Source organism: Cnephaeus nilssonii, assembly GCF_951640355.1.
Source record: "Cnephaeus nilssonii genome assembly, chromosome: 9".
NCBI classification, from domain to species: Eukaryota; Metazoa; Chordata; class Mammalia; order Chiroptera; family Vespertilionidae; genus Cnephaeus; species Cnephaeus nilssonii.
The window spans coordinates 90,829,739-90,851,402 of record NC_137080.1 but is presented as its reverse complement, the minus strand read 5'-3'; the positions used below and the strand labels follow the sequence as shown (position 1 = coordinate 90,851,402).

At 56.2% G+C, this 21,664-nt stretch overlaps 2 protein-coding genes across 3 annotated transcripts; one reads left to right on the top strand and one right to left on the bottom strand.

Annotated features, from left to right (window-relative positions):
- Positions 1 to 4,816: 4,816 nt before the first annotated feature.
- Positions 4,817 to 8,460, bottom strand: LOC307105810 (phosphatidylinositol-3,5-bisphosphate 3-phosphatase MTMR4-like; the record flags this gene model as incomplete). The annotated part of the gene is given in 8 exon segments (XM_079781697.1): positions 4,817 to 4,894; positions 4,898 to 7,096; positions 7,099 to 7,416; positions 7,418 to 7,509; positions 7,512 to 7,718; positions 7,721 to 8,305; positions 8,308 to 8,362; positions 8,365 to 8,460. Coding segments are annotated over 8 exon segments (3,630 nt in total).
- Positions 8,461 to 12,646: 4,186 nt separating this feature from the next.
- On the top strand, positions 12,647 to 20,261 carry CDKN1A (cyclin dependent kinase inhibitor 1A). Of its 2 annotated transcripts, none has more exons than XM_079780381.1 (3): positions 12,647 to 12,716; positions 17,092 to 17,547; positions 18,808 to 20,261. In XM_079780381.1, the coding sequence occupies exons 2-3, from the start codon at positions 17,103 to 17,105 to the stop codon at positions 18,855 to 18,857; spliced, it is 495 nt and encodes a 164-aa protein (XP_079636507.1). In that variant the 5' UTR covers positions 12,647 to 12,716; positions 17,092 to 17,102; the 3' UTR covers positions 18,858 to 20,261. The 2 variants fall into 2 exon arrangements, with proteins under 2 accessions (XP_079636507.1, XP_079636508.1); XM_079780382.1 differs by having other exon boundaries at positions 12,689 to 12,815.
- The last annotated feature ends 1,403 nt before the right edge of the window (positions 20,262 to 21,664 follow it).

Below are 21,664 nucleotides of genomic sequence, written 5' to 3'. Positions count from 1 at the left end.
AGTCCTTATTCTTTTTCCCTGTAGTTTCAGATTCCGAGAGCTGCCTTCCCCCTCAGCCCCAGGCCCTTCCAGGTGGGCCTGGGACTCTCTCTTCGCTGAGAGTCCACAGAGCAGGCTCCTCACTCGGAGAGGCGGGGCCTCCGCTCCAGTCTGCACGTGGCTGCCCACGGCAGAGCGCATAGAACTGTGCCGTTTCCCTGAAGAGGGCGAACCTCCGGCTCTGCGCCCCACTGTCTATCATCGATCGCCACAGGCCGCAGCGGGAGCAAGGCTCTTCTCTTCGCACCTTGGGGTGCAGCTTCAGGCCTGTCGCTTGGGCACACCTCATCCGGTGGATAAGCGGAGGCCATTCAGCCTACAGTTAGAAACGGCCTGAAACCCCAGGACCCCTCCAGGATGGTGGCCTTTGGGTTTCTCTGATCCAAGCACTACTAAATACCAGATTGTACAGGAAAAAAGGACTTTGCCGCCCAAGAACGCCCAGCTTCTGGTGGCACTGTTCCTGTGCGGGCCGTGTCCAGACGCGCGGCGGGAAACGACTCACGCGGACGGAGGAGGAGGAAGGGTCCTCCTCTGCCTCGCTGCCCTGCTGAGGCACAGGTGGCCGGCAAACCCGTGCCCATCGCAGCCTGTGCCCCGCCCAGGGGCTCCCGGGACCCTGCATCTGGGTGGGGCCACGTGACAAGTTCCTGGAGGGAAGGTGGGTGGGAGTTGGCCCAGCCCCTCTGCAGCTCCTGCACTTCCCCCTCCCTCCAGCTGGAGGCAGACGTCCTGGGACCCTCAGGACATGGGGCCACAGGATAGAAACCCCCTCAGCGCACGGAGGTCAGCCCCTCGGCCGCCAGAGCACAACTGTCTTCAGGGGTTATCGCTGACATTGGAGAGTTTACAGTGTTACCATAGCCAGTGTCATCCTAACACACAGCCCTGCTCTCTTCCCGAGTCTGGCCCTGAGCTGCGGGCTGGGGCTGGCGTTTGCCCAAGAGGAGACTTTGGCAATTATTCCTCCCAGCAGGGGGCAAGGCTGTTGGAAACCACTGAGGGGTGCGGTGGGGGAGGGAATGGCATCTCTTCCCTGGCTCGGCTCCAGTGGGGCCACCAGCATTTGGGGCCTGGGGTTGCAGCTGTTGCATTTCACAGTGGCTCTGGTGGCATTATGGCCACGTGTGTCACTCAGAGCTATCCTAGGGAAGCAAAGACAAGGGCAAGCAGCTGATGGGGGGCGGGGGAGCAGAGCGGGTGGGGCCACGGCCGAGCCCTGGGTCTGCGCTGACTCTGCCTGTGTCACCAGAGGGCCTCCATTTCCCCTGTAGTAGGAGTCTAACACACCTGTCCTGGATGGGGGCAGAGAGGGTGAGAGGTGAGGGGTGAAACCATGGATCTGAAATCCTGAAAGCACTTTGTCAGACCCCCACACTGCCATGCGATCAGAAGATCCAAGCCCAAGAGCCTCAGAACTTTGATGTATGTGGGGCTTTTTCTCAGGAGGGGCTTAAAAATCGTTAGGTAGGGAAGAAGACAAGAAGGAAGAATGCATAATTCCTACTCTGCTGGGATCATCCAGAAGGCTGTTCTGGCTCCTCACCTCGGGAGGGGTGTCTTGGGGGCTTTGAAGGCCAGCTCAGAAGACGGGGCAGTGTCTGTGGGCAGTTGCCCTTGCCACCAAATGTCTGCTCCCAGGTGTCACAGTGTCTGAAATTCCACCATTAGTGCTTCATTCCTTTTTGTCCCTCCACAAAAATGCAAGCAATGATAATCCCTAACACGTGTTCATGCTTTAGACTTATCCCAACAATCCCGAAAGAGACCGATAGACAGTGAGGCCCAAACACTAGGTGCCAGGCTTCTCCAATCACTTTTCTCCTAACAGAAACATGGTGGGGGCAAGTCTACTCCTAGGTGTACGTCCAAGAGGAACTCTTGCACATATGCCCGAGACACATGGGTAAGAATAATCATAGCAGCCCTTTGTATAATAACGCAAAATTGGAAATAACCTAAGTGCCCATTGACAGGAGAAGGGATCACCGGATGTTAAATAACAGTGAAAATGATTGACCCTGCTTTCATAACATATGGCTGCGTAACAAACCAAACTATAGTGGCAGACACAACCACTGGTTTGCTCACAACTCTGCAATCAGGCAGGGGCTCATTGGGGACGGTTTGTCCCCACTTCATGTGGCTTCAACAGGGGCTGAAAGATCAACTTTCAAGACGGTCCCACTCACCAGCTGGCATGTTGATGCGGGCTGCCAGCTAGGAGATCAGCTGGGCCTATTCTGGGGGAGGCCCACGGGGTCTGGCATGTGGCCTCTGCATGTGACTTCTCCCAGCATGGTGGGCTCAGAGCAATCACACTTCTCACATGTAGCTCCAGGTCCTCAGGAATGCAGAAGCAGCAGTTGCTAGACCTTCTCGAGGCTTAGGCCTGGGATGGCCACAGGGTTACTTTTGTCCCATTCTGTTGGCTAAAAGAGATACAAGCCAGACATATTCGGTGGAGGCAGGGGTGGGGGGGTGGGGGGGAGTAAAGGCGGGGCACACAACTACAAAAGAGTGTGAATACCCAGAGATACACTGCATTGGGCGCCACAGACTTCCACAAACCACAACCACCCACAGCCACATGGCTAAATCTTAGGAAGGTTATGCCGCAGTAACAAACAACCTCCACATTTCAGTGCCTTTCACACACCAAAGGTTACTTCTTTCTCACACATATATCCCCAATTGGGCTGGTGGGGTGCTCTGCTCCACACAGTCACTCAGGACCCCAGGCTGATGGAGGCACCACCATGTTGAGATGAGACCTCACTTTTGCCGTAGCCCTGGAGGACAGGACAGGAGAATTTCACTGGTCTCAGCCCCAAAGAGACAATGTCACTTATGCTCACATTTCATTGTCTAGAATGAGTCACATGACCCTGTCTAACCTGCAAGGGAGTGCTGGGAAATGTAGAAGATGAGCACGTAGACAAATGGGCGAGGATTACTGTGTTGGCCACATGTGATAAAACTACTGAAAACAAAGGGAAGTTCAACATAAAATTCAAGAGTGTTTACTTCGAGGTAGGGGAGGAAGGGGTCAGGATAGGAGAGAAATTCACAGGAAGGTGTCAGTGATTTTTAAAGAGACGGAAGTCTAATCTCAGAGTGTAGGCTAAAAATGGCACTTCTGTTTATTCAGCTGAGGCTGCTAGGCATCAAAGGTACGGAGATGAATAAAATATGGGCTCATCCCCTGCAGGTTCCCAGCTCAGGTGATGCAGGGGGCACGTATACCAAGCAGGCAGCAAAGCACAGTGGAGTGGATTGCTCGCGGGGAGCTCTAGGAGCCACAGGGCACTCTGAGAAGGCCTCCCGCCGAAGGGTCATGTAAGTTGGGCCCTGAAGGATCAATAGGAGTTCAGTCAGTGGAGAAAGGAGTGAAGGTGGCGTAGGCTGGTCAGGAACAGTCATTGGGGAAGAGGGAACAATATGTGCAGGCCCTTCACTCCTCAGGTGGCCCGTCTCCACTGCATTTCCGCACCACCTTCTAGTCCCTCAGTGATCTGATCAACTCATTCACACTGTGCTGTGCCCCCCAGAACCCTCCACAGGACCCCAACTCATTCTCTCCACGGGGAGTGTCGGCTGCTAATGCTTACAGTTGAGTCCTTTCTTAGGAATCGGACATAGATAAGGGTCATGTGCCCCCCTACTCCAGGGGTAGCCACATCCAAATGCCGGGTGGGAGCAGGGGTATAAAGGCCCTGCCCCTCGCTTCAGGGAACTCTGCAGGACCAGCCGAGCTCCAGAGCTCCCTAAGGGATCAACCTCCAGCCTCCATCACAACCCCACTCCTCTCTCTCAGCTCAATCCTGCTTTCTTTCTTTCTTTTTTTTTTTTTGGAAAAAAACACCATGGTTTTATTTTTCATGCCAGGAGAGGATCCTGTGTTAGCACCAGGACAACTAGGAAAAGTCAGGCGCAAAGGGTAGGGCACAATCAGCAAATATTTCACAAGGATAATTTCTGCGTTTCCCTTCTCATTCTTCACAGTGCATACCTCAAGAGCCATCACTGAATGACACAGATGACTGCCTTCATAGCTCAAAATAACTGACTTTTGCCAGGACTGAACATCAGCAGAGTTTTCCTCTGCTCCCAAAAATGTCTCTCTCCCTAGAACTGTCCCGCTAAACTGAATATTCACTGATGCTGGCCGATGAGCCAAGTGAAAAATACAGCAAAACCTCCACTTGCTGAACCAGTCTTAAAACCAAACTCCACAGAAAGACAGAACTAATGCAACTAGAGGAAGTGCCTCTGAAGACTGAGCCTTCATGCACAGACACAGAGCACAGAGGTGCGGGGTATAGTTCATTTCAAATAGGATAGGAATTCCTATGTTATATACTATAATCTGCTTTATTTCAAGGTGGAGGAGAGATGGGTCTGGTTATCACTTGGAGTTTGGTTATACATATGCCTTTCTATTGCTGTTTGGGGCACACATTACCAGGCAGTATCAATGAAATCATTATCTTGTGACTCCCAGGAGAAAGAAGCTGGAGTCACCAACTCAACGTTAAGATTCCAGACTCTGGGTCTGGATCAGGACCATTACCCCACGGTGAGGGTCTCACCCGTAGTAGAGGACCTCCTGTCAAATTGGAATTCCTCTGCTCCAGTCTCATGATACCAAGGATTTCTCAAGATGGTATCTTTGAACTCTGTGATGTACTGAGCCACACCAAGGAACCTTCAAAACCACACCAGAAGCAGATCCTCCCTTCCAACCTGCAATAACTGGATAGGCCATCTCTGGCATTCAACTGGAAGCTGTAGCAATGGGTTTCCTCAGATGTTGGCTCATAAGTTCCCTGGTACGAGATACTTGGATATGTTCCTAACATGAGTTACAGACGAGAACTGGGTCATAAAGTTGCTGATCAGGACTGGGCAACTTCAGGCGGCAGCAGCCGGCACAAAATACATCCCCACAATTTCTGCCATGGTGTCTTCGCTTGGCCAACCAGAATTCACAGTCACAGTTATAGCAAGGTGATGCCATATGGTCTGGAACCCAGCGAGTCACCTCAGTCTCTTTCTTATCAACAGGTTCCCAGCTTGCTTCTGAAAGGCAGTCATCACTGTGATCAGAGCCGAAATCTTCTGTATCGCTTCCATCCGACTCCTTCAAACATGTAAAATCATCCTCATAGTCCGTGGGAGCTTCTGCTGGAGGGGCACAGCAGTGACGGATATCCAGTCTCATTTGCAGTTCCCGCACCTGTCGACGACGTAGCTGCTCCACCTCTTGCTTGTACCCTGCTTCAATTTGCCGTAGTTTATGCTGGATCACATCCGTGGGAAAGGGGAGTCCATCATCATCCCGGTAGAGAGGAGGCACTGGAGAAGGGCAGCTCAGTGGAACAGGCTTTGTGCTGGAGACCTGCTTCGGGTGACCGGACAACCATATCCGGTTTTTTCCTCCTGGACCAGTACAGTGTCCATTGGAATGACTAGAACAGAGAGGGGACTTCACCCCTTCTCTCTGAACCCATTGGCCCCCAAAGCAGGGCCCCATTGGCCGCATCTGCTTACTGCTCGACCTCTTGCTACAACAACCATAGGAAAGCAGCCGCCGAGGAGTGGTCTCCCCACTAGGGAAAGAAGTCACCATCCCTTGGAAACTGTCCCAGTCGGACCCTAAAAAGGAGAACTCACTGATCTGGCTCTGAGAAATTGGCTTTCGGGCCAAATCCAATGACACTTTCCCAAAGCGAGGATTTTCCAATAACGGCCCATTCCTATTATTCCCTCTTTTGTCAGTGTCTTCCTCCCCATCAATCAGATCTGGCCCAGAACGGGGCTGTTCCTGGTGGGAGATACTTGCCACAGACTCTGGGGGATCTTGGTTGACAAAGTCAGTGCTTGGGTCCGGAGGAGTTTGGCAGGTAGCACTCGGTGGGTTGCAAAGGGTGCCCAGACTGTGATCTGGAGCAGATCTGGAGGGTACACCTAGCACAGAGCCTAGCTGGGCTTGTTGGGGGGCACCTGTAATGGAGTCCTGGGAAGACTCAGGAAAATCACAAATTCTATCACACTTGTTGGAAATTACTTTAGAGAGTGCACTAACAGCTTCTTTTTCAGGGAAATGTTCAGGTGGTTCCTCTGTGCCTTCTAACGTCCTACACAGCTCCTCCTGGGCAGGAGGGTCTGGAGCTGAGGCCTTGGTCTCTTCCAGGACTTTAACCTCAGGATCAGAGGAGTTGCTCTTCATTTCCTGGGGCACTGTGGCACCAAGCAGTTTGTAACTTGGAGAACAGCTTTTGTGACTCTTGAAAGGTTTATTGCTCAAGTAGTCTTTCTGGCTGCTGGGCAGAGGGGAGGGAAGACCCATTTCTCCTACAGTCTGCTGAGGACCTCCTACCCCAGATTCCACGAAGGCTGTCTCTGATCCCTCAGGATTGTTATGCCAGGGCTCCAGGCCTGCTCTGGTCTCCTGACCATGGTTATTCAGGTTAGGGTCACTGGATGTGCGTGTCAGAGGGCTGCTTGTGTCACAGGCAGAAAGGAGATCATCCATAGATCTGGTTTTAGGTAATCTGTCCAGAGATCGACCAGAGAACTCCTGGCTCTGAGCCACCGGGGAAAGGTAAAGATCCATGTTCTCCTCCTCGAGCGTGCGTGGAGATGATGCTGGCAAGTAAACAGCTGTCCAGAGGTGCAGGGCCCGGACGTGACCCACGGGATGCAGGACCATGTCTGAGCCAGGTGTGTAGAGAAAGTTCTGAAAGTTCTTATTGCCAGCTCGCAGGAGGGCCCACACAGAGCAGGTCCGCTTGTAGATGTTACGCTTTCCTCGTTCACAGGGGTTGTTGGCCAGGAACGTGCCGTAGAGGTAGGAGTATGTGTGCTGCACCAGTTTGAGCAGGAATGCCTCATTAAACTCACACAGGCAGGGGAACGGCTTGAGCAGCTGATGAACAGAATCAAGCCACTGGAGGAACGCAGGACACTGCTCATTTTGGTCCTCTGCATTCTCCTGGTGGCCGCAGCGATCTCCAAACTTGTGTCCAGAATCCAGCCAGTCAGACTCTACTAAAATACTTGGAAGCCCTCCAATGTCCTGTAATGCGGGTCCAGTAGTATTTTAGCCAGGGCTACGATCTGTGGCGTCCGATCCCAGCCATCTGAGCAGTGCACCAGCACAGGCCGGCCTTCCCGGTCTACTGTATTAGCCACAAGCACAGCTGCCTTTAGCATCATCGACAGGTGTTGCTGCCATTTGGTGCTCTCCAGTGCTGACAACCAGTTGCTGGGGTCTGGCATCTGGCTACGCACAGCGCGGAGGTACTGGAAGCTCTTCCGGATGGCATGGATGTTGGCCATTCCCATGAACACGACCTCACAGTTGGGGTAGTAACTCTTCGCATTTGCAACCTCCACCCTTAGCCCGGTTAGCCACTGCCGCAGTGTAGGACCGAGCATCCAGGATCAGCAGATTCTGGGGGGCCGTGTGCTCTCCACTCCAGAGCATGCAGTCAAGGAGGAATCGAAGTCAGTGTCACATGCTTCGCTGGCATCACTGTTCCCAGTGCCGAGGGAGCCCCCAGTGGCCCTTGTCCCTGGGTCGAGGGCACAGGCTTCAGCGATGGGTGTGACCAGGTACTCATCGTCAGCACTGCGCCAGCCCCACCAGCTGATCTCCGGCTGGCTGCAGCGGCGATGGCAGCCCCATTGCGTAGATGTCTATACACAACCACGGGGACCTGCTTCCTCGAGCGGAAGGAAGCCACCTTCTCCGGCTCTTTATCTGTGATCCACATAGGAACCAGCAGCTGCTGGGGATAACTTGGGCACAACTTGTAGTTGCTGTTGATGTGAGAGACTCTCCAGACATTCTGCAGGTCAAAGCCCATCCTCACAAGCTCAGCCTCCTGCCGACATCGTATGTGTGCTCCTGGCTGACACAGGTGGGTATGCTGATCCTCCTCGGTCGGCCCCAGGCACCAGGCGTGGTAGGCAAAGGCAAAGAGGTCCTCAGGCTTGGCAGGTCTCGCTGTGGCCCGGCTTAGGCGTGACAGCCACTCTTGGCACTGCTTGAAGGTGGAGAAGTGGCACCTCACCACTTTGGAGTCCTTGCAGGCAATGCGCAACTGGAACATACCACGGCTCTCCACGCTGTCAATCATCCGGAGGGGGACGTTGATGACAGAATCCTTGAACTTGATATGCAGCCGGTAGTTGGAGATGGCAATGAGGGCATCGGCTGCCCAGCCCAGAAGCTCCACTCCCTCACCCTGCAGCACGTGAAGGGCACCTGCAGATTCTCCTCCTCTTTCACTAGTTCCTTGCGGGGGGGGGGGGGGGGAACAGATCCTTGGCTTGGATGTACTCCAGGCTGGGGGGCCCCTCCTCACCAAAGCAGCTAAGCATAGAGCAGGAGACGCGGGCAGTCAGGCTCATGGTTGCAGGGGGTCTGGGCCAGCGCACATGTCCCCGGAGCCACTGCGCTGCCCGCCAGTCCAGGGCGCTCGCTGCATCCCGGCTGTGGGACCCGCCAGGTGCAGCCGTGGAGGCCAGGAGGCAAGCATGCTGGCGGCGGGGCCTCGGCGCGACTCCCGTGTGCCTCTTCCCTCCTCTCCACCTCAATCCTGCTTTCTTTACACAGGTGTTGACTGCGCATGTAACTCCCCAAGAAATATCCTTCAAGCAAATCTCCACTTTAGAGTGTGTATTCTGGGAAACCTACCAAAGATACCACTAAAGTGCAAATGATTACTCAGTTTCAATGGATGCCTTCCTTGGAGGTGTTTGTATAGTAATAATAATAACTAATATTCATGTGCTAAGCACTTTGCCTATATGATCTTATATAATAACTAGAGGCCCAGTGAATGGATTTCATGCAAGGGGCTCCCCCCCCGCCCCCCCGTCACTGCCGCAGATGCCTCTGCCGCTTTTGCCTCGGCCCCCACAGCCGCGGCTTTGTCCCGAAGGTCGCCTGGAAGGATGTCTGGTCTAATTAGCATATTATGCTCTTATTATCTATACTAGAGGCCCAGTGCATGAAATTCATGCACAGGGGAGGGGAGGTCCCTCAGCCCAGCCTGCACACTCTCCAATCCGGGACCCCTCAGGGGATCAGGCCTAAACCGGCAATTGGACATCCCTCTCACAATCCAGGACCACTGGCTCCTAACCGCTCACCTGCCTGCCTGATCACCCCTAACCGCCTCTGCCTGCCGGGCTGATCGCCCCCTAACTGCTCCCCTGCTGGCCTGATGGTCCCTAACTGTCCTCCCTTGCCGGCCTGATCACCCCTAACTGCCTCTGCCTCAGCCCCACCCCTGTGGCTTTGTCCAGAAGGATGTCCAGAAGATGTCTGGTCTAATTAGCATATTATCCTTTTATTAGTATAGATATATAAACAGCCAGCGACCGTAATGACCGTAATGACTGGTCACTATGACGCCCACTGTGGCCAGCAAACCCAGCCCGATCGGGGGTAGGGCCAGTGGCCATCCTCCTGCGGTCCCTCCCCCAGACTGGCCCCACCCCCGATAGACCCGCCCCACCCCGATTGGCCTGCAGCCCCTCCCCTACACTGACCTTGCCCCTGATTGCCCCTCCACCCCAATAGGGGGCAGGGCCAGCTGGCCAACCACCCACGGTGCCTTCCCCCAGCTAGCTCTGCCTCTGATCACCCCCCCCACACACACACCAATCTAGAGTGGGGCTGGCTGGCCCGCCACCCACAACTCCTCCCCATGGCCAGCCCTACCCCCAATCAGCCCCATCACCCCAATTGGGGGTGGGGCCCGCCAGCCAATCGCCCACAGCCACTTCCCCTAGCTGGCCCGGCCCCGATCCACCTCCATTGGGGCTGGGCCAGCAGGACCCATTCCCCCCCCCCCCCCCCCCCCCCCCCGCTCGTGCATGAATTTGTTATAGATAAACAGGATTCATGCCAAAGGAATGACTTTCTTTTGGTGAAATTTCAGGCTTAGGCAAGGTGAAATCTCCAGCTTAGTGATGCCAGCTGGAAGTATTTGTGTAGCACAAATTCTGTCACAAAATTCTCTGCCTCCCTGCATGGTCAGTCCTGATCTGTATACTGTCTGGGTAAGTCCCCCGTGGGTCAGGGGCAGGGGGGGGGGCGTGTCTCAATTTCATTCTTCCTTAACAACAGCAACAAAGCAGGGCTCTGCTTAGTAATGGAATATCTCTGTTCTGTCTCTTCTCTGGGGTCTCGCTTCTTGGGAGCCAGTGTGGAGGTAAATTCCTCTGAAAGCAGACCGCCCGACTTGGGGCTCCCCGGGCCTTTCTGAGAAATGGTGACATTGTTCCCAGCACTTCCTCTCCCTTCTTGGGAAGTTCCTGCACCACCACTGAGTCCTCCTCACATCCTCCTTTTTCGGGCTTGGGCTTTCCACTTTTCCTTTCCATCCTCACCTCCCTGCCAGGGGTGGGGGGTGGGGGCTGATCCGGGCCTTTTTGTCCCCCAGGTTGAGCCTTGCTCCGTCACTAAGCCGTGGCTTTCTGAGAGCCTGCCCCCCGCCCTGCCTGCCCCCTGGCCCTCAGGAGCATGTCCCAGCAGGCTGAGACCTGGCATAGAAGAGGCTGATGGCTGTTTGTCCACGGGGCTGCCTGCTTTGGGTAGAAAGTGGGGCGGGGGATGGGGGGGTAATAGGAGACATGAGAACCCCAGACCCCAGGGAGACCTTGGTCTGAGCTTTTCTGAACAGAATATGCAGTTTTCAGCATACTCCTTGGGGTTGGCCCGAGATCTGTTGTGTACACACACCTGTGTGTGTGTGAACGTGTGTGTGTGTGTGTGTGTGTGTGTGTGTGTGTGTGTTTTGGGAATCAGATCTCCTGTGTGACTTCTAACAACTTGCTCCTTTGCCCTCTCCAGGGAAGAAGTCCTCCTTTAAGAACATGCCTGGCTTGGAAACAGTAGGGGCTTTATAAATATTGGTTGAATTCTATTGTGGTGGTGGTGGTAGTGAGCTAGAAGTAAAACAACAACAACAACAAAAAAAAAAACCCACAAAAAACCTCCACCACCACAGAAAAAAAACCCTCATTTCCCAACAACAACAAAAAGAATTATTTCAATGTGAAGCTCCATGCCACAAAACTGTAAGTAGTGCTACACAAGCCTTCATTAAAATGTTTTTCCCCAAAGTAAACAGTCAGACAATGTCCAGTCTATTTGCAATGCCTGAAAGCCCAGGGGATTCAAGGCAGCAGGAGGATGTGCCGTCTTCTGTTGGACTTCTGGCAACCAGCCTTCGGGGGGTGGGAGGGGGTGGGCATGTGTGTGTGTGTGTGTGTGTGTGTGTGTGTGTGTGTGTGTGTTGGGGGAGCAAAGCGAGAAGAAGGAGTGTTGTTCTCCCTGAGGTCAGCTGTGTTAGAGGAAGAATACTGGGCATGTCTGGGCAGAGATTTCCAGACACTGAACAGCCCTCGATGTCAATAATTGTAGCTGCTCTAAGCCTGGATTTAACTTTCCAGTGGGATTTCTGTTCAGATCTACACTGTTCCCTGCAATTTTTTTTAAAAGCAGAAACTGCAAATGTCTTAGGTGAAGGAAGGGGCAGAGATGGGGGCCCAAAGGGGGGTAGGGTGTGGAGGTTGGTGGGAACATAGGGGCACCTCACTTGCTCTGTATCTGTCAGAAGCACCAGGGACACTTGCAGAATTGCTCTTCATCCCCCCCGTAAGCTGTCTGGAAATGGGGGAGTCCTGGGTGTTTCCCTTATCCTAGAGCCTCTGAAATAGGGCAACAAGCAGAGAACTCTGACGGGAGGCAAAGCGCCTGTGACCCACCTACGGCCATTTATTAGCTGCGTGGTGTAAGATCACGGACCTTCTCTGCCTCAGTTTCCCCAGCAGTGTGTGGGCTGTGTGTGGACCATCCAGGAGATAACTCATTCACCAAGCCTTCTCCCCTGCCTAGCGTCAAGCCTGTGGCAATCACAGAGGTTTCTTCTGTTGAGGGGAGAGAGGTGGGTGTGGGGAGTGAGGATCCGGTTCAGGGAGGCTGTGCAATGCAGGACTTGCCCTGGAGGCAGGATGCCCCTCTCTGAGAAGCGTCCCCAATTCCCTCCTGTTCTGAGGCATCGCCAAGCACCCCTCTGCATCCCTTCAGCTCTGTGGGCCTCATCTGTGGAATCAAGGGGACTGAACGTGCTTCAGGCCTTCAGGGGCCTTGTTGGGGTGTCTGGGTCCCCCTGGTGCTTGGGGAGAGGTGGTCTAGTGAGGGATGGTGGGAATAGTGGTGGTCCCATGTGGGCTTTTCTGGGAATTGCAAAGTGAGGTGCATTATTGTTATTATTTATGGATTTTTATTTATTATCAGGGTCAGAAAGGGGGCTTATCTTAACAGTGTCATCCCTCCTGGGGAGTGCCAACTCACTTCCCAACCAAAAAACCCACATTGGGGGCTCAGTTCGTGGGGGAGAGGGGAAAATGGGCAAGGAGGGAACCTCCGTCCCAGGACACAAGGGAGGGATTAGTGCTCAGCCGGGTGCAGGGGGGGCGGGTGTCCCGGGGGAGGGCGGTGCCGGCGCTGTGGCCCGAGCAGCCGGTCCCGCCCCGACAGCTTATAAGCCGGCTGAGCGCCGGGCGGCGGCAGCTGAGAGGTGAGCAGCTGCTCGGGTGGCAGCTTGGCATCCGGAGCCGGTTCCATTCGCCAGACGCAGACACCGTCGGAGGTGAGGGAGCCGCGGCCACTGGGACGGACCCGGGCTGGGCTGGGCGCGGAGCTGGGCGCCCGCGCGTGTGTCCACGGTGTGTGCGTGCTGTGTCCACAGGTGAAGGACGTGCGTGGATCTTGGATTTGCGCGTGGGACGGGAATCGGGATGTGCCGGAGACCCCGGGCGGGGAGAGGGACGCGAGTACGAGGGACCCGTTGCCACGGCCCTTTCCCTGGAAAGTCGGGGCGCGGAGGGCGCGGAGGGCGTGGAGGGCGTGGACGGGCGCGGCGGGCTCGCGGAGTGGGGTGAAGCCGCTGTCCGCGCCGGGCCGCCGGGCGGGAGCGCCCAGCGCAGCAGGTTCTTTTGGGACCAGTTCCCGGGCGGCTCTCGGACCCATCCCCGCCCGCCCCGCCCCGCCCCGCCCCGCCCCGCCGCTGAGGTCGGGGTCCCGGACGCCGTGGGGTCCGCCGCCCGGCTGGGCAGTGAGGTCGCGCGGGCTGTGTCCCCAGCTCGTGGACATAAGTCGGGGCATGTCCCTTAGGTCCAGCGAGGAGGTGACTCGCGGGGACCAGGAGGCTCCGGGATGGGCCGGCTGAGTACAGAGCACCCCCGGCTGCGGGGCAGGGGCGCCCCAGAAGTCCCCGGCCTCGCCCCTCGCAGGCCCGTCCCCCGTCAGCACAGTGACCCATTTGGCTGGCACTGTGTTCCCGGGGAGGCCGGGACGCCGGAGGTCCAGGACCGGGCGTCCGGTCCCCGCCCCGCGCCCCAGAGCCACGGCCCCGCGCGGGTGGGCTCGCTGCAGCCAGTCAATCGGGCAGCGCTGGGGCCCACGCACCTCTCCCACCGCCGCCCCGCCCCGGCCCAGCCTGCCCAACGGGGGCGACGGGGACCCCGGCCCAGCCTGCCCAACGGGGGCGACGGGGACCCCGGCCCAGCCTGCCCAACGGGGGCGACGGGGACCCCGGCCCAGCCTGCCCAACGGGGGCGACGGGGACCCCGGCCCAGCCTGCCCAACGGGGGCGACGGGGACCCCGGCCCAGCCTGCCCAACGGGGCGGCGGACTGCGGGGCGGAGTGGGTTCTGCACAGCGGAGCCCTGGGTGTGCGGTGTCGCCCGGTGGGACGCGGGGTGGGGTCGAAACTCGGAGGGCGAGGCTTTGCGGGGCGCTGAGTCAGGGGCTTGGGGGGGCCCCCGGGCCAGCCCAGAACCCCCCTCCGAAGGCCACGGGCTGAGCCCAGCGGGAGGGCCCTTCGGGTGCGGCCGCTCGCCCCGCGTCCAGGTGGGGGGCACTCCGCCTCCTCCCGGGACAGAGTCTTGGAACGGGGTTTGGCGCTTCAGGGCTCCAGGCAGCGCCCGCCTCCCCGCCCTCCGTGTCGCGTTTCGGGGAGGACTTTCGGGCTGTTTTGTTTTCTTTGCTCCCGTCTATTTTTATTTTCCAGGGATCTGACTCAGCCGGGCTTTGGGCGTGGAGATAAGGCGGGGGGACCAGATCCCTGCGCGCCTGTGCGCGCGCGCGAGTGTGTGTGTGAGTGCGTGTGTGCGCGCGCTGTGTGTGAATGTGTGAGTATGTGAGTGCGTGCGTGTGTGCGCGCGGTGTGTGTGTGTGTGTGAGTGACAGATGGCGCCAGAGCGCGCGGTTTCCCAACAGCCGGGTGGTTTCGGAAGCCTGGCTGGGTCAGCGTGACGTGTTCGCGCCCCCCCCCCGCCCCCCCCCCCCCACCCCGGCTGGGAGTGACGCGCAGCCGGAGTGGAAGCGGAGTTTTGGCGGGCAGGGAGCGCCGTGCAGGAAACTGACTCATCACAACTCCCTCCGCCGTCCAAGTCCAAGGCTCGGCCCACGCACCCCCCCCCCCGCGCGTGATTTCCTGGAGGCTAGCGCCCCCTTCCGGCCCCGCCGCGAACAGCACACGCTTTCCCGCGGAAGGCGCCTTCGCCCGCCTTTCCTCCCGCGGCCCCTCCAGGGCTCATCACAGGTGGCCCCCCCCTCCGCGCCCTCCAACGGCCCCTAAAAAGAGCACCCCATTGGCTCAGCAGAGCTTACTGAGTGCTTACTGTTTACCCGGGAATTAAAATTGGTTGAAGTCTAAAGCACGAAGGCCAACAAAGAAGGCTGTCTATTACCCGTTTCTGGTTTGTAAAACCAGGGTTTGTGTTTGTGAGTTTCCCTGAGCTGGGAGTTAGGATAATGGCGCCCCTAGCTGAGCCACAAGGGCGGGGGTGGTAGAAGGAGAGAGGTCGCTGCCTGGAGTAGGGTCCCGGCCTCGCTCCTAGAAGCCAAGGAGTGTCCAGCTTCCTGACAGAGCCGGGCTCGTGCCCCGAGGCGCTGAGGCCGAGGATGTCCATTTCAGCGTCCCGGTGTGTCCCCTCCGTGTGCCCCTCTGGGACTGGCTAAGACTTGCTTAAATCCCCTTCAATTTGAATTAAGTTGGTCTGGGGAGGGAGGGGCATGGATCCACATGTTGATAAAGCTCCCCAAGTGATTCCAACCAGCCTTTCTGGTTAAGAAACTTTGAAATTAGTGAGGGAGTAGAGTTCAACACCAGAGCACTGCACTCAGGGTAAATAGGCATGGGTTCAAATCCTGGCTGTGCAACCGGTGAGCTGTGTGACCTTGGGAAAGTTACTTAACTTCTCTGAGCCTTGGTTACCTCTTCTGTAAAAAAGAACTAATATACTCACATTTTAGGAAAGTTAATATTTGGAAACTTCTTAGAACAGCCCTGGCATGTAAAAATATACAAATAAATTTCAATCCTTGCCCTGAAGACAGCGGGCAAAGGTTATTGGAAGGCTCTGCACTGTGTGACTCCTCTTTGGGGCAGTGGCCTTTGACCATTTTCAGTTGTATGGTTTGGGAGCAAGTATCCTGTCTCTTCTGCCCTTTAAGCTTGGTCTGAGGTCGCCACGTGCGCCCCTCCCCTATCAGCTGAGATGTGGGCTGCACTCACGAGAGGGGTGGAATGGGGAGTAGGTGTGTCACGGGGCCAGGCTGCTGCCCCAGGAGATCCCTCAGCAAAGCGTTTGCCTTCAGAGCCTGCAAATCAGGACTTGTCCCCAGGAAAACCCGGTCCCTGCCAACTTCGTGCAGCCCTCAGCCCTGGAGTCGGGCCAGAGCAGGGCAGGCAGGGAGTGCCAGTGCTCCCTGAAGTGGGAGGAGAGGGACCGGGGAGGCCGGCCGCCTCTCATTTTCTTTGCCTGCAGAACGGGTTCCTTGGATGCAGACAACATGGGGCAGGGGCTTCAAGGCAGTCTAGACTTCAGTCACCATGGGCCTGGCAGGATGTGGCTCAGCCTGGGAGAAATCGGCTCTGCCCTGCCCAGCCCAGCTCCTCCTCAGCCCCAGGCCACGCGCTGATGACATCCCTGTGACAGGCCCAGCCGACAGCACCTGTCAGCTGCTGTCTGGGTGGAGGCTCAGCCAGAACCGAAGGCAGGGAGAAACAATAATACTTCTGTTTTCCAAGCACTTCCATAGCCCAGGTGCTGCTCTAAGCACATGCTCTCCTCAGTTCATCCTCACACCTGTCCTCGGAGATGTTTACTATTTTTGTCTCCATTTTACAGATGAGGAAAATAGAGCCCAGAGGAGTTAAGCCCCTTGTCCAGGGTCAACCAGCAGAGCCTGGATTCTCACCCAGGCAGTCCTGCGCCATAGCCCTCGCTCTTAACCACGAGATACAGCCTGCCAGCGCTGCCACCGCCTTGCCTAGAAAGACTCCCTGGACATTTGCTTGATCATGCTTCCACGGCCATCCTCCTTAAACTCCCACAGAGCCCATTCCACAGTTGAGGAAACTGAGGCCCAGAAACCTTCAGTGGCTTTTTTAAAGCTTAGGTAGTCAGCAGCAAAGGTAGGCCTAGATCCCAGGCGTTTTTCTCCAAAAGTCCAGGGTCCCTTTAAGTGTTAGAGCAGGGTTATCCCACAGGGGCGCCTGGGAAGGGATTCAGGAGGCCGGAGGAGCTGTGTGAGCCTGTCCATTCACTGGGGAGCTGACCTCCTGGCCGAGGCTGGGAACCTGGACTCGACATTCACACGTACTTGGGGCATTCACACCCGTGAGGGACACCTCAGGGGGGAAAGTAAATTGGTTTTAGCTGATAATACCGGGTGGTAAACAGGCCCTTGATCCCTGCCATTGCAATAGACTTTGTTGACACAAGCTTGCCCTTTAGCTGCCCGCTCTCCCAGTCCCCCTGGGGTGCCATGCTGGCTGAGCTCTGCCCCCACCCAGTGTCTGTTGGTAGGAGGTTGGGGTCCTGTGGGAAGGAGGTGGTGGGAAAGCAGACACCCTCCCGCCTCCCATTCTGGTAGGAAGGCCTCCCCTGAGCCCAGCACGGCCTGGTGCGGGAGGGGCCGTTCCCCGCGTGACCAGGGCGATCCTTGTGTCTCAGCTGCAGGCACCATGTCGGAGCCGTCCCGGGATGCCCGCCCGATCCCCCGCGGCAGCAGGGCCTGCCGTCGCCTGTTCGGCCCAGTGGACAGTGAGCAGCTTCAGCGAGACTGCGATGCTCTAATGGCCAGCTGCGTGCAGGAGGCCTGTGACCGGTGGAACTTCGACTTTGTCACCGAGACACCGCTGGACGGCGACTTCGCCTGGGAGCGGGTGTGGAGCCTGGACCTGCCCAAGCTCTACCTGTCCTCGGGGCCGAGGAGGACCCAGGACAGCCTGGGGAGAAGCAAGCGGTCCAGCAGCTCCCCGGCCCTGCTGCAGGGGACAGCCCAGGAGGACCACGTGGATCTGTCACTGTCCTGCACCCTCGTGCCCCGCTCCCCTGAGCAGCCCGAGGGGTCCCCAGGCGGGCCCAGCACGTCTCAGGGCCGCAAACGCCGGCAGACCAGCATGACAGGTGAGGACAGATGCAGGGGAGGACTCTGCGAGGGACCACGACTTAGCGTTCGTGGTGCCAGGGCTGACCTGTCTGGTCCAGCGTGCTCCTTATGAGGGGAAACAGGCTCAGAGAGGGGAAGTCCCTTGCCTGAGGTCACACAGCCAGGACCAGCTAGCTATCCCTTATTTATTGAATGCCAGCCCTTCACTGCATTTCTAAGGTGGATTTCATTTAGTCCTTGTGGCGATCCGTGTGACATGCTGGCCGCCCTTTCACAGACAGGGGAACGGGTTCAGAGAGGTAGGTTTTCCTAAGGACCCACAGTGAACTTGCAATGAAGAGGAAACCAATGATAGTAATTTCCTGGCTGCTCTGTCCAGACTAAACTCCCCTTCCCCTCATCAAACACACACACTTCCTGTCCCGCTGCCCCGCCTTTTTTGTTCTTTTGGTACTTTTTACTGTCAATAGCCATTTCTTTATCTCGATATTGTCCGTCTCCCCGACTGGGATATTTTCTCCACGAGAAACGGATCTGTGTCTCTCTGGTTCATGGCTGGATCCCTAGCACCTAGAATGGTATCTGACACATAGTAGGTGCTTGACAAAGAATGAATGAGCCATGTTGACATTAAGCACTTACTAGGCCAGGCCTGGACCAACGCCTTTATAGAGAGCATTTCATTTAATCCTTAGAGCAGCATACCAGCGTTACCCACATTTACAGTGAGGACACTGAGGCTCAGTGGGATGCAGCCAAGAATCCCACAGCCAATCTGCAGCTGGGTCGGAACTAACAGTAAGGACAATAGCAATAGCTAACGTTCCATGGCCAGGCGCTGGGCAGAGCCCCTCCTGGGTGACCTGAAGGTAAGCGTAGAGCAGGCTGTCCCAGAGCGCGGATGCACCTGCAGCGCACCAGCCACCTAGCGCTGCGTGTGACTGAGGAAGGGAACTTTTCATTTTATTTTATTTTGGTTCATTTAAATAACCACCTAGGACCGGTGGCCACGGTTTTGGGCAGCTTGGGTTAGAGCAGGCCCAGGGATGCTGGCTCCATTGTCAGTCACATCTGTGAAGCGGGCTGCTGGGTAAACGCCCTGGGTGGCGGGGGGGTGGGGGGTGGGGAGGGTGGGGAGGTGGGAGTAGGAGGTGCCGGAGTTCTTCCCTGTACTTGGCAGCGTGGGAGGGGTCGTGGCCCCCCTGCAGTTGGCCTGGTTGGTGGCTCTCGGTGGCCTCTCCCTCCTGGCCTGGCTGACCTCTGCTCTCTCCCCTTAGATTTTTATCACTCCAAACGCCGGCTGATCTTCTCCAAGAGGAAGCCCTAACCCGCCCACGGGAAGCCTCTCGCTCCTGGAAACACGGCCTCCCTCAGGCCCGCTCTACACCTTGCGCCTTAGTCCTTCAGTGTGTGTGTCTTAATTATTATGTCTGTTTTAATTTAAACTCCTCCTCATGTACATAACCTGATCGCCACCACCCTCCCACCCCGCCCGCTGCTGGCATTAGAATTATTTAAAGAAAACAGACAGCGGGATGATAGGCCTATTCCATTGCCAGGTGTTTTTATTATGCAAACTATTATTTAAAACCTCCTCCTCCTACACTCACTATTTCTTCTCTCCCGGAGGTAAGGTGGGGCCGGCCTGACCCTCATCTGCCGGGTGGTGCTCGGGAGGGGCCTGGCTCTCTCCCTCTCTGTTCCCTGCTTCTCGGATGGTATGAAATTCTGCTCCTTCACTCTCAGACCCAGTTCCTGACCCGGGAGGAGTAGAGAGATCGCACTTTGAAGGGGCCCAGCAGCGTGGGGGCGTCATCCAAACTTTGGAGGCCCCTCGCCTCCTCTAAGGGTGGGCAGGGTGACCTTGAAGTGGGCACCGCTGGAACAGGGGTGGGGACTGGCACCCTCCTGGCCCTTGCTACCCACTCTGTCCCGTGAGGGGGAGGCAGGATCCTGTAGCAAAGCACCAGCCTCCCTCATGCCCCTTCCTGCCCAGGTGCCCCGATTTTCCAGCCCAAGTCCCTCTCTACTTCTCTCCCCTCCCCCTCTAATCCTCTCCCAACCCTGGGCAGCTGCTCTGGGGTGCCTGTCCCCCCAACTCAATGGACTGAAGGGCAGGGTCTACCTCAGGTAGCTGGAGCAGTGGGCGCCCCTCCTCTCAGCCCTGGGGGTAGGGTCCGGGGAGGTCAGCGGGCCTCTGTGGGTGGTGATCTCTCTCTGAGAGGGATGTGTGGGTGGGGGAAGCAGATATTTCTAGGAGGGAGTGACACCAGCCCCTGGAACTCATCCAAGGGTCTTCCCCTCTGCCCCCGCCCCCCTCTCCCATTCCCTGCACTTTGAATAGCAGCTGAGCAAGGAGCCAGGTGTTTGACATGGTGGGAGAGAGGCTGTGGACCGGGCTCACAGTGGGCTGACAACGGGCCTGGGAGTTGCGTTATCTTTCCTGGTGCTGAACACTGAGCCCCCAGAGGCACCGAAGCACTTAGTGGGGCTGCCCCGCCCCCTCCCAGCTCCTGTAACACGCTGTCCTGGACTGTGTTCTCCTGGTCCCCCTGTCTTTACCAGACTGTACACCTCTACCAGGCCGGGGCCGCATCCTGTATTGTTCTGTGTCCCTCACAGGCCCCCCCCCCACCCCCCAGTGCTGGATATACAGCAGGTGCTCAATAAATATTTCTTGGAAACTTTACTTGTAAATATACCTTGTTATTTTTAAGAATAAGTAGGCGGAGGTGGTGTGTTGTTGTTGTTTTTTTAATCTTTTGGTTGTTTTTATCATTTAAAAAATTAAGCACTTAAATTTTAAAAATGCAAAAAGCTTAGCAAAAGAAGGACTATCAGGCAGAAAACAGACAAACAAGAGCAAAATATAAAAAAATAAATCCTCACACCTCTGCAAAGATCACCATTGTCAATATTTTGGTTTGCTGTGTGGTCTTTTTTAGTAAAGAACACATTGTAGCTTAGCATCATTACTCGTTGGGGAAATGCAAATAAAACCACAACAAGATACCACTAGACACCCACCGGAATGACTAAGATGAAAAAGGCTGACAATGCAACGTGCTGACAAGGGGCCTGGCCAGTGTGGCTCAGTGGTTGAGGGTCGACCATGAACCAGGAGGTTTGATTCCCAGTCAGGGTACATGCCTGGGTCATGGGCTTGATCCCCAGTAGGCAGAATGCAAGAGGCAGCCGATCAATGATTCTCATTATTTATGTCTCTCTCTCGCCCTCTCCCTCTCTGAAATCAATAAAACATATTTTTTTAAAAGTACAATGTGTTGTTCGTATACCTTGCTGGTGGAAATATATTTCAACTACGTTGGGAAACTGGCAATATCTTCTACAGGTGCCTCCCCTCCTGCCTGACCTCATGACCCAGGAACTGTAATCCTATGTTTGTTCTCAAGAGAAATGAGTACAGATTTCCACCAAAACATATGGTCGTGGCAACATTATTCTTAACAGACCCCAACTGGAAACAACCTAAATGCTCATAACAGGAGAGTAGCTGTGTATCTTTGTGTATCTTTCTATAGTGGAATACTATACAACATTAAAAAAAACCAAAGTATTTTTACACGCGTGCTCTGATTATCTATATACTAGTGACCTGGTGCACGGATTTGTGCACATTGAAAGGATATTAATTAGAAGGTGGCCTGCAGGGTGGGACTGTGCAAGATGGGCTGGACACGCCCTGGAGCCAACCTCCCGCAGTCCCTCCCTGGTGTCTTCGGAGTGAGCGGGGTCCCTCCGGCAGGTGGGGTCCCTCTGCCTGGCCTGTGGGGATCGGGCCAAAACCAGCTCTCCGACATCCCCCGAGGGGTCCCGGAGTGAAGAGGGCACTCTGCAAAGTTGCTGTCGTACAGGGTGTGGAATGCAAAAGCAAGTGTGCAGTAAACCAGATTTGGGGCCGACAGTGCCCCAGCAACAACATAACACACGGCCGAAGGTGGAATCGTGCGGCCCTGTGAGGAATCAGGCTCTCTCCTCTCTGGTTCTGGGGTGCGTCACCCGAGCACTGCCGCTGCCAAGTCACTGCAGCTTGGCAGCTCCTGCATTAAGCATCTGCCTCCTGGTGGTCAGTGCGTGTCATAGAGACCGGTCGGATGGTAGGAGGGACACTTA

Excerpts from the sequence above, each read along its gene's own strand:
- CDKN1A (XM_079780381.1), top strand. The coding sequence starts at position 17,103 with ATGTCGGAGCCGTCCCGGGATGCCCGCCCGATCCCCCGCGGCAGCAGG. Across the intron at positions 17,548-18,807 it reads CCGGCAGACCAGCATGACAG|ATTTTTATCACTCCAAACGC; the intron begins GTGAGGACAGAT and ends CTCTCCCCTTAG.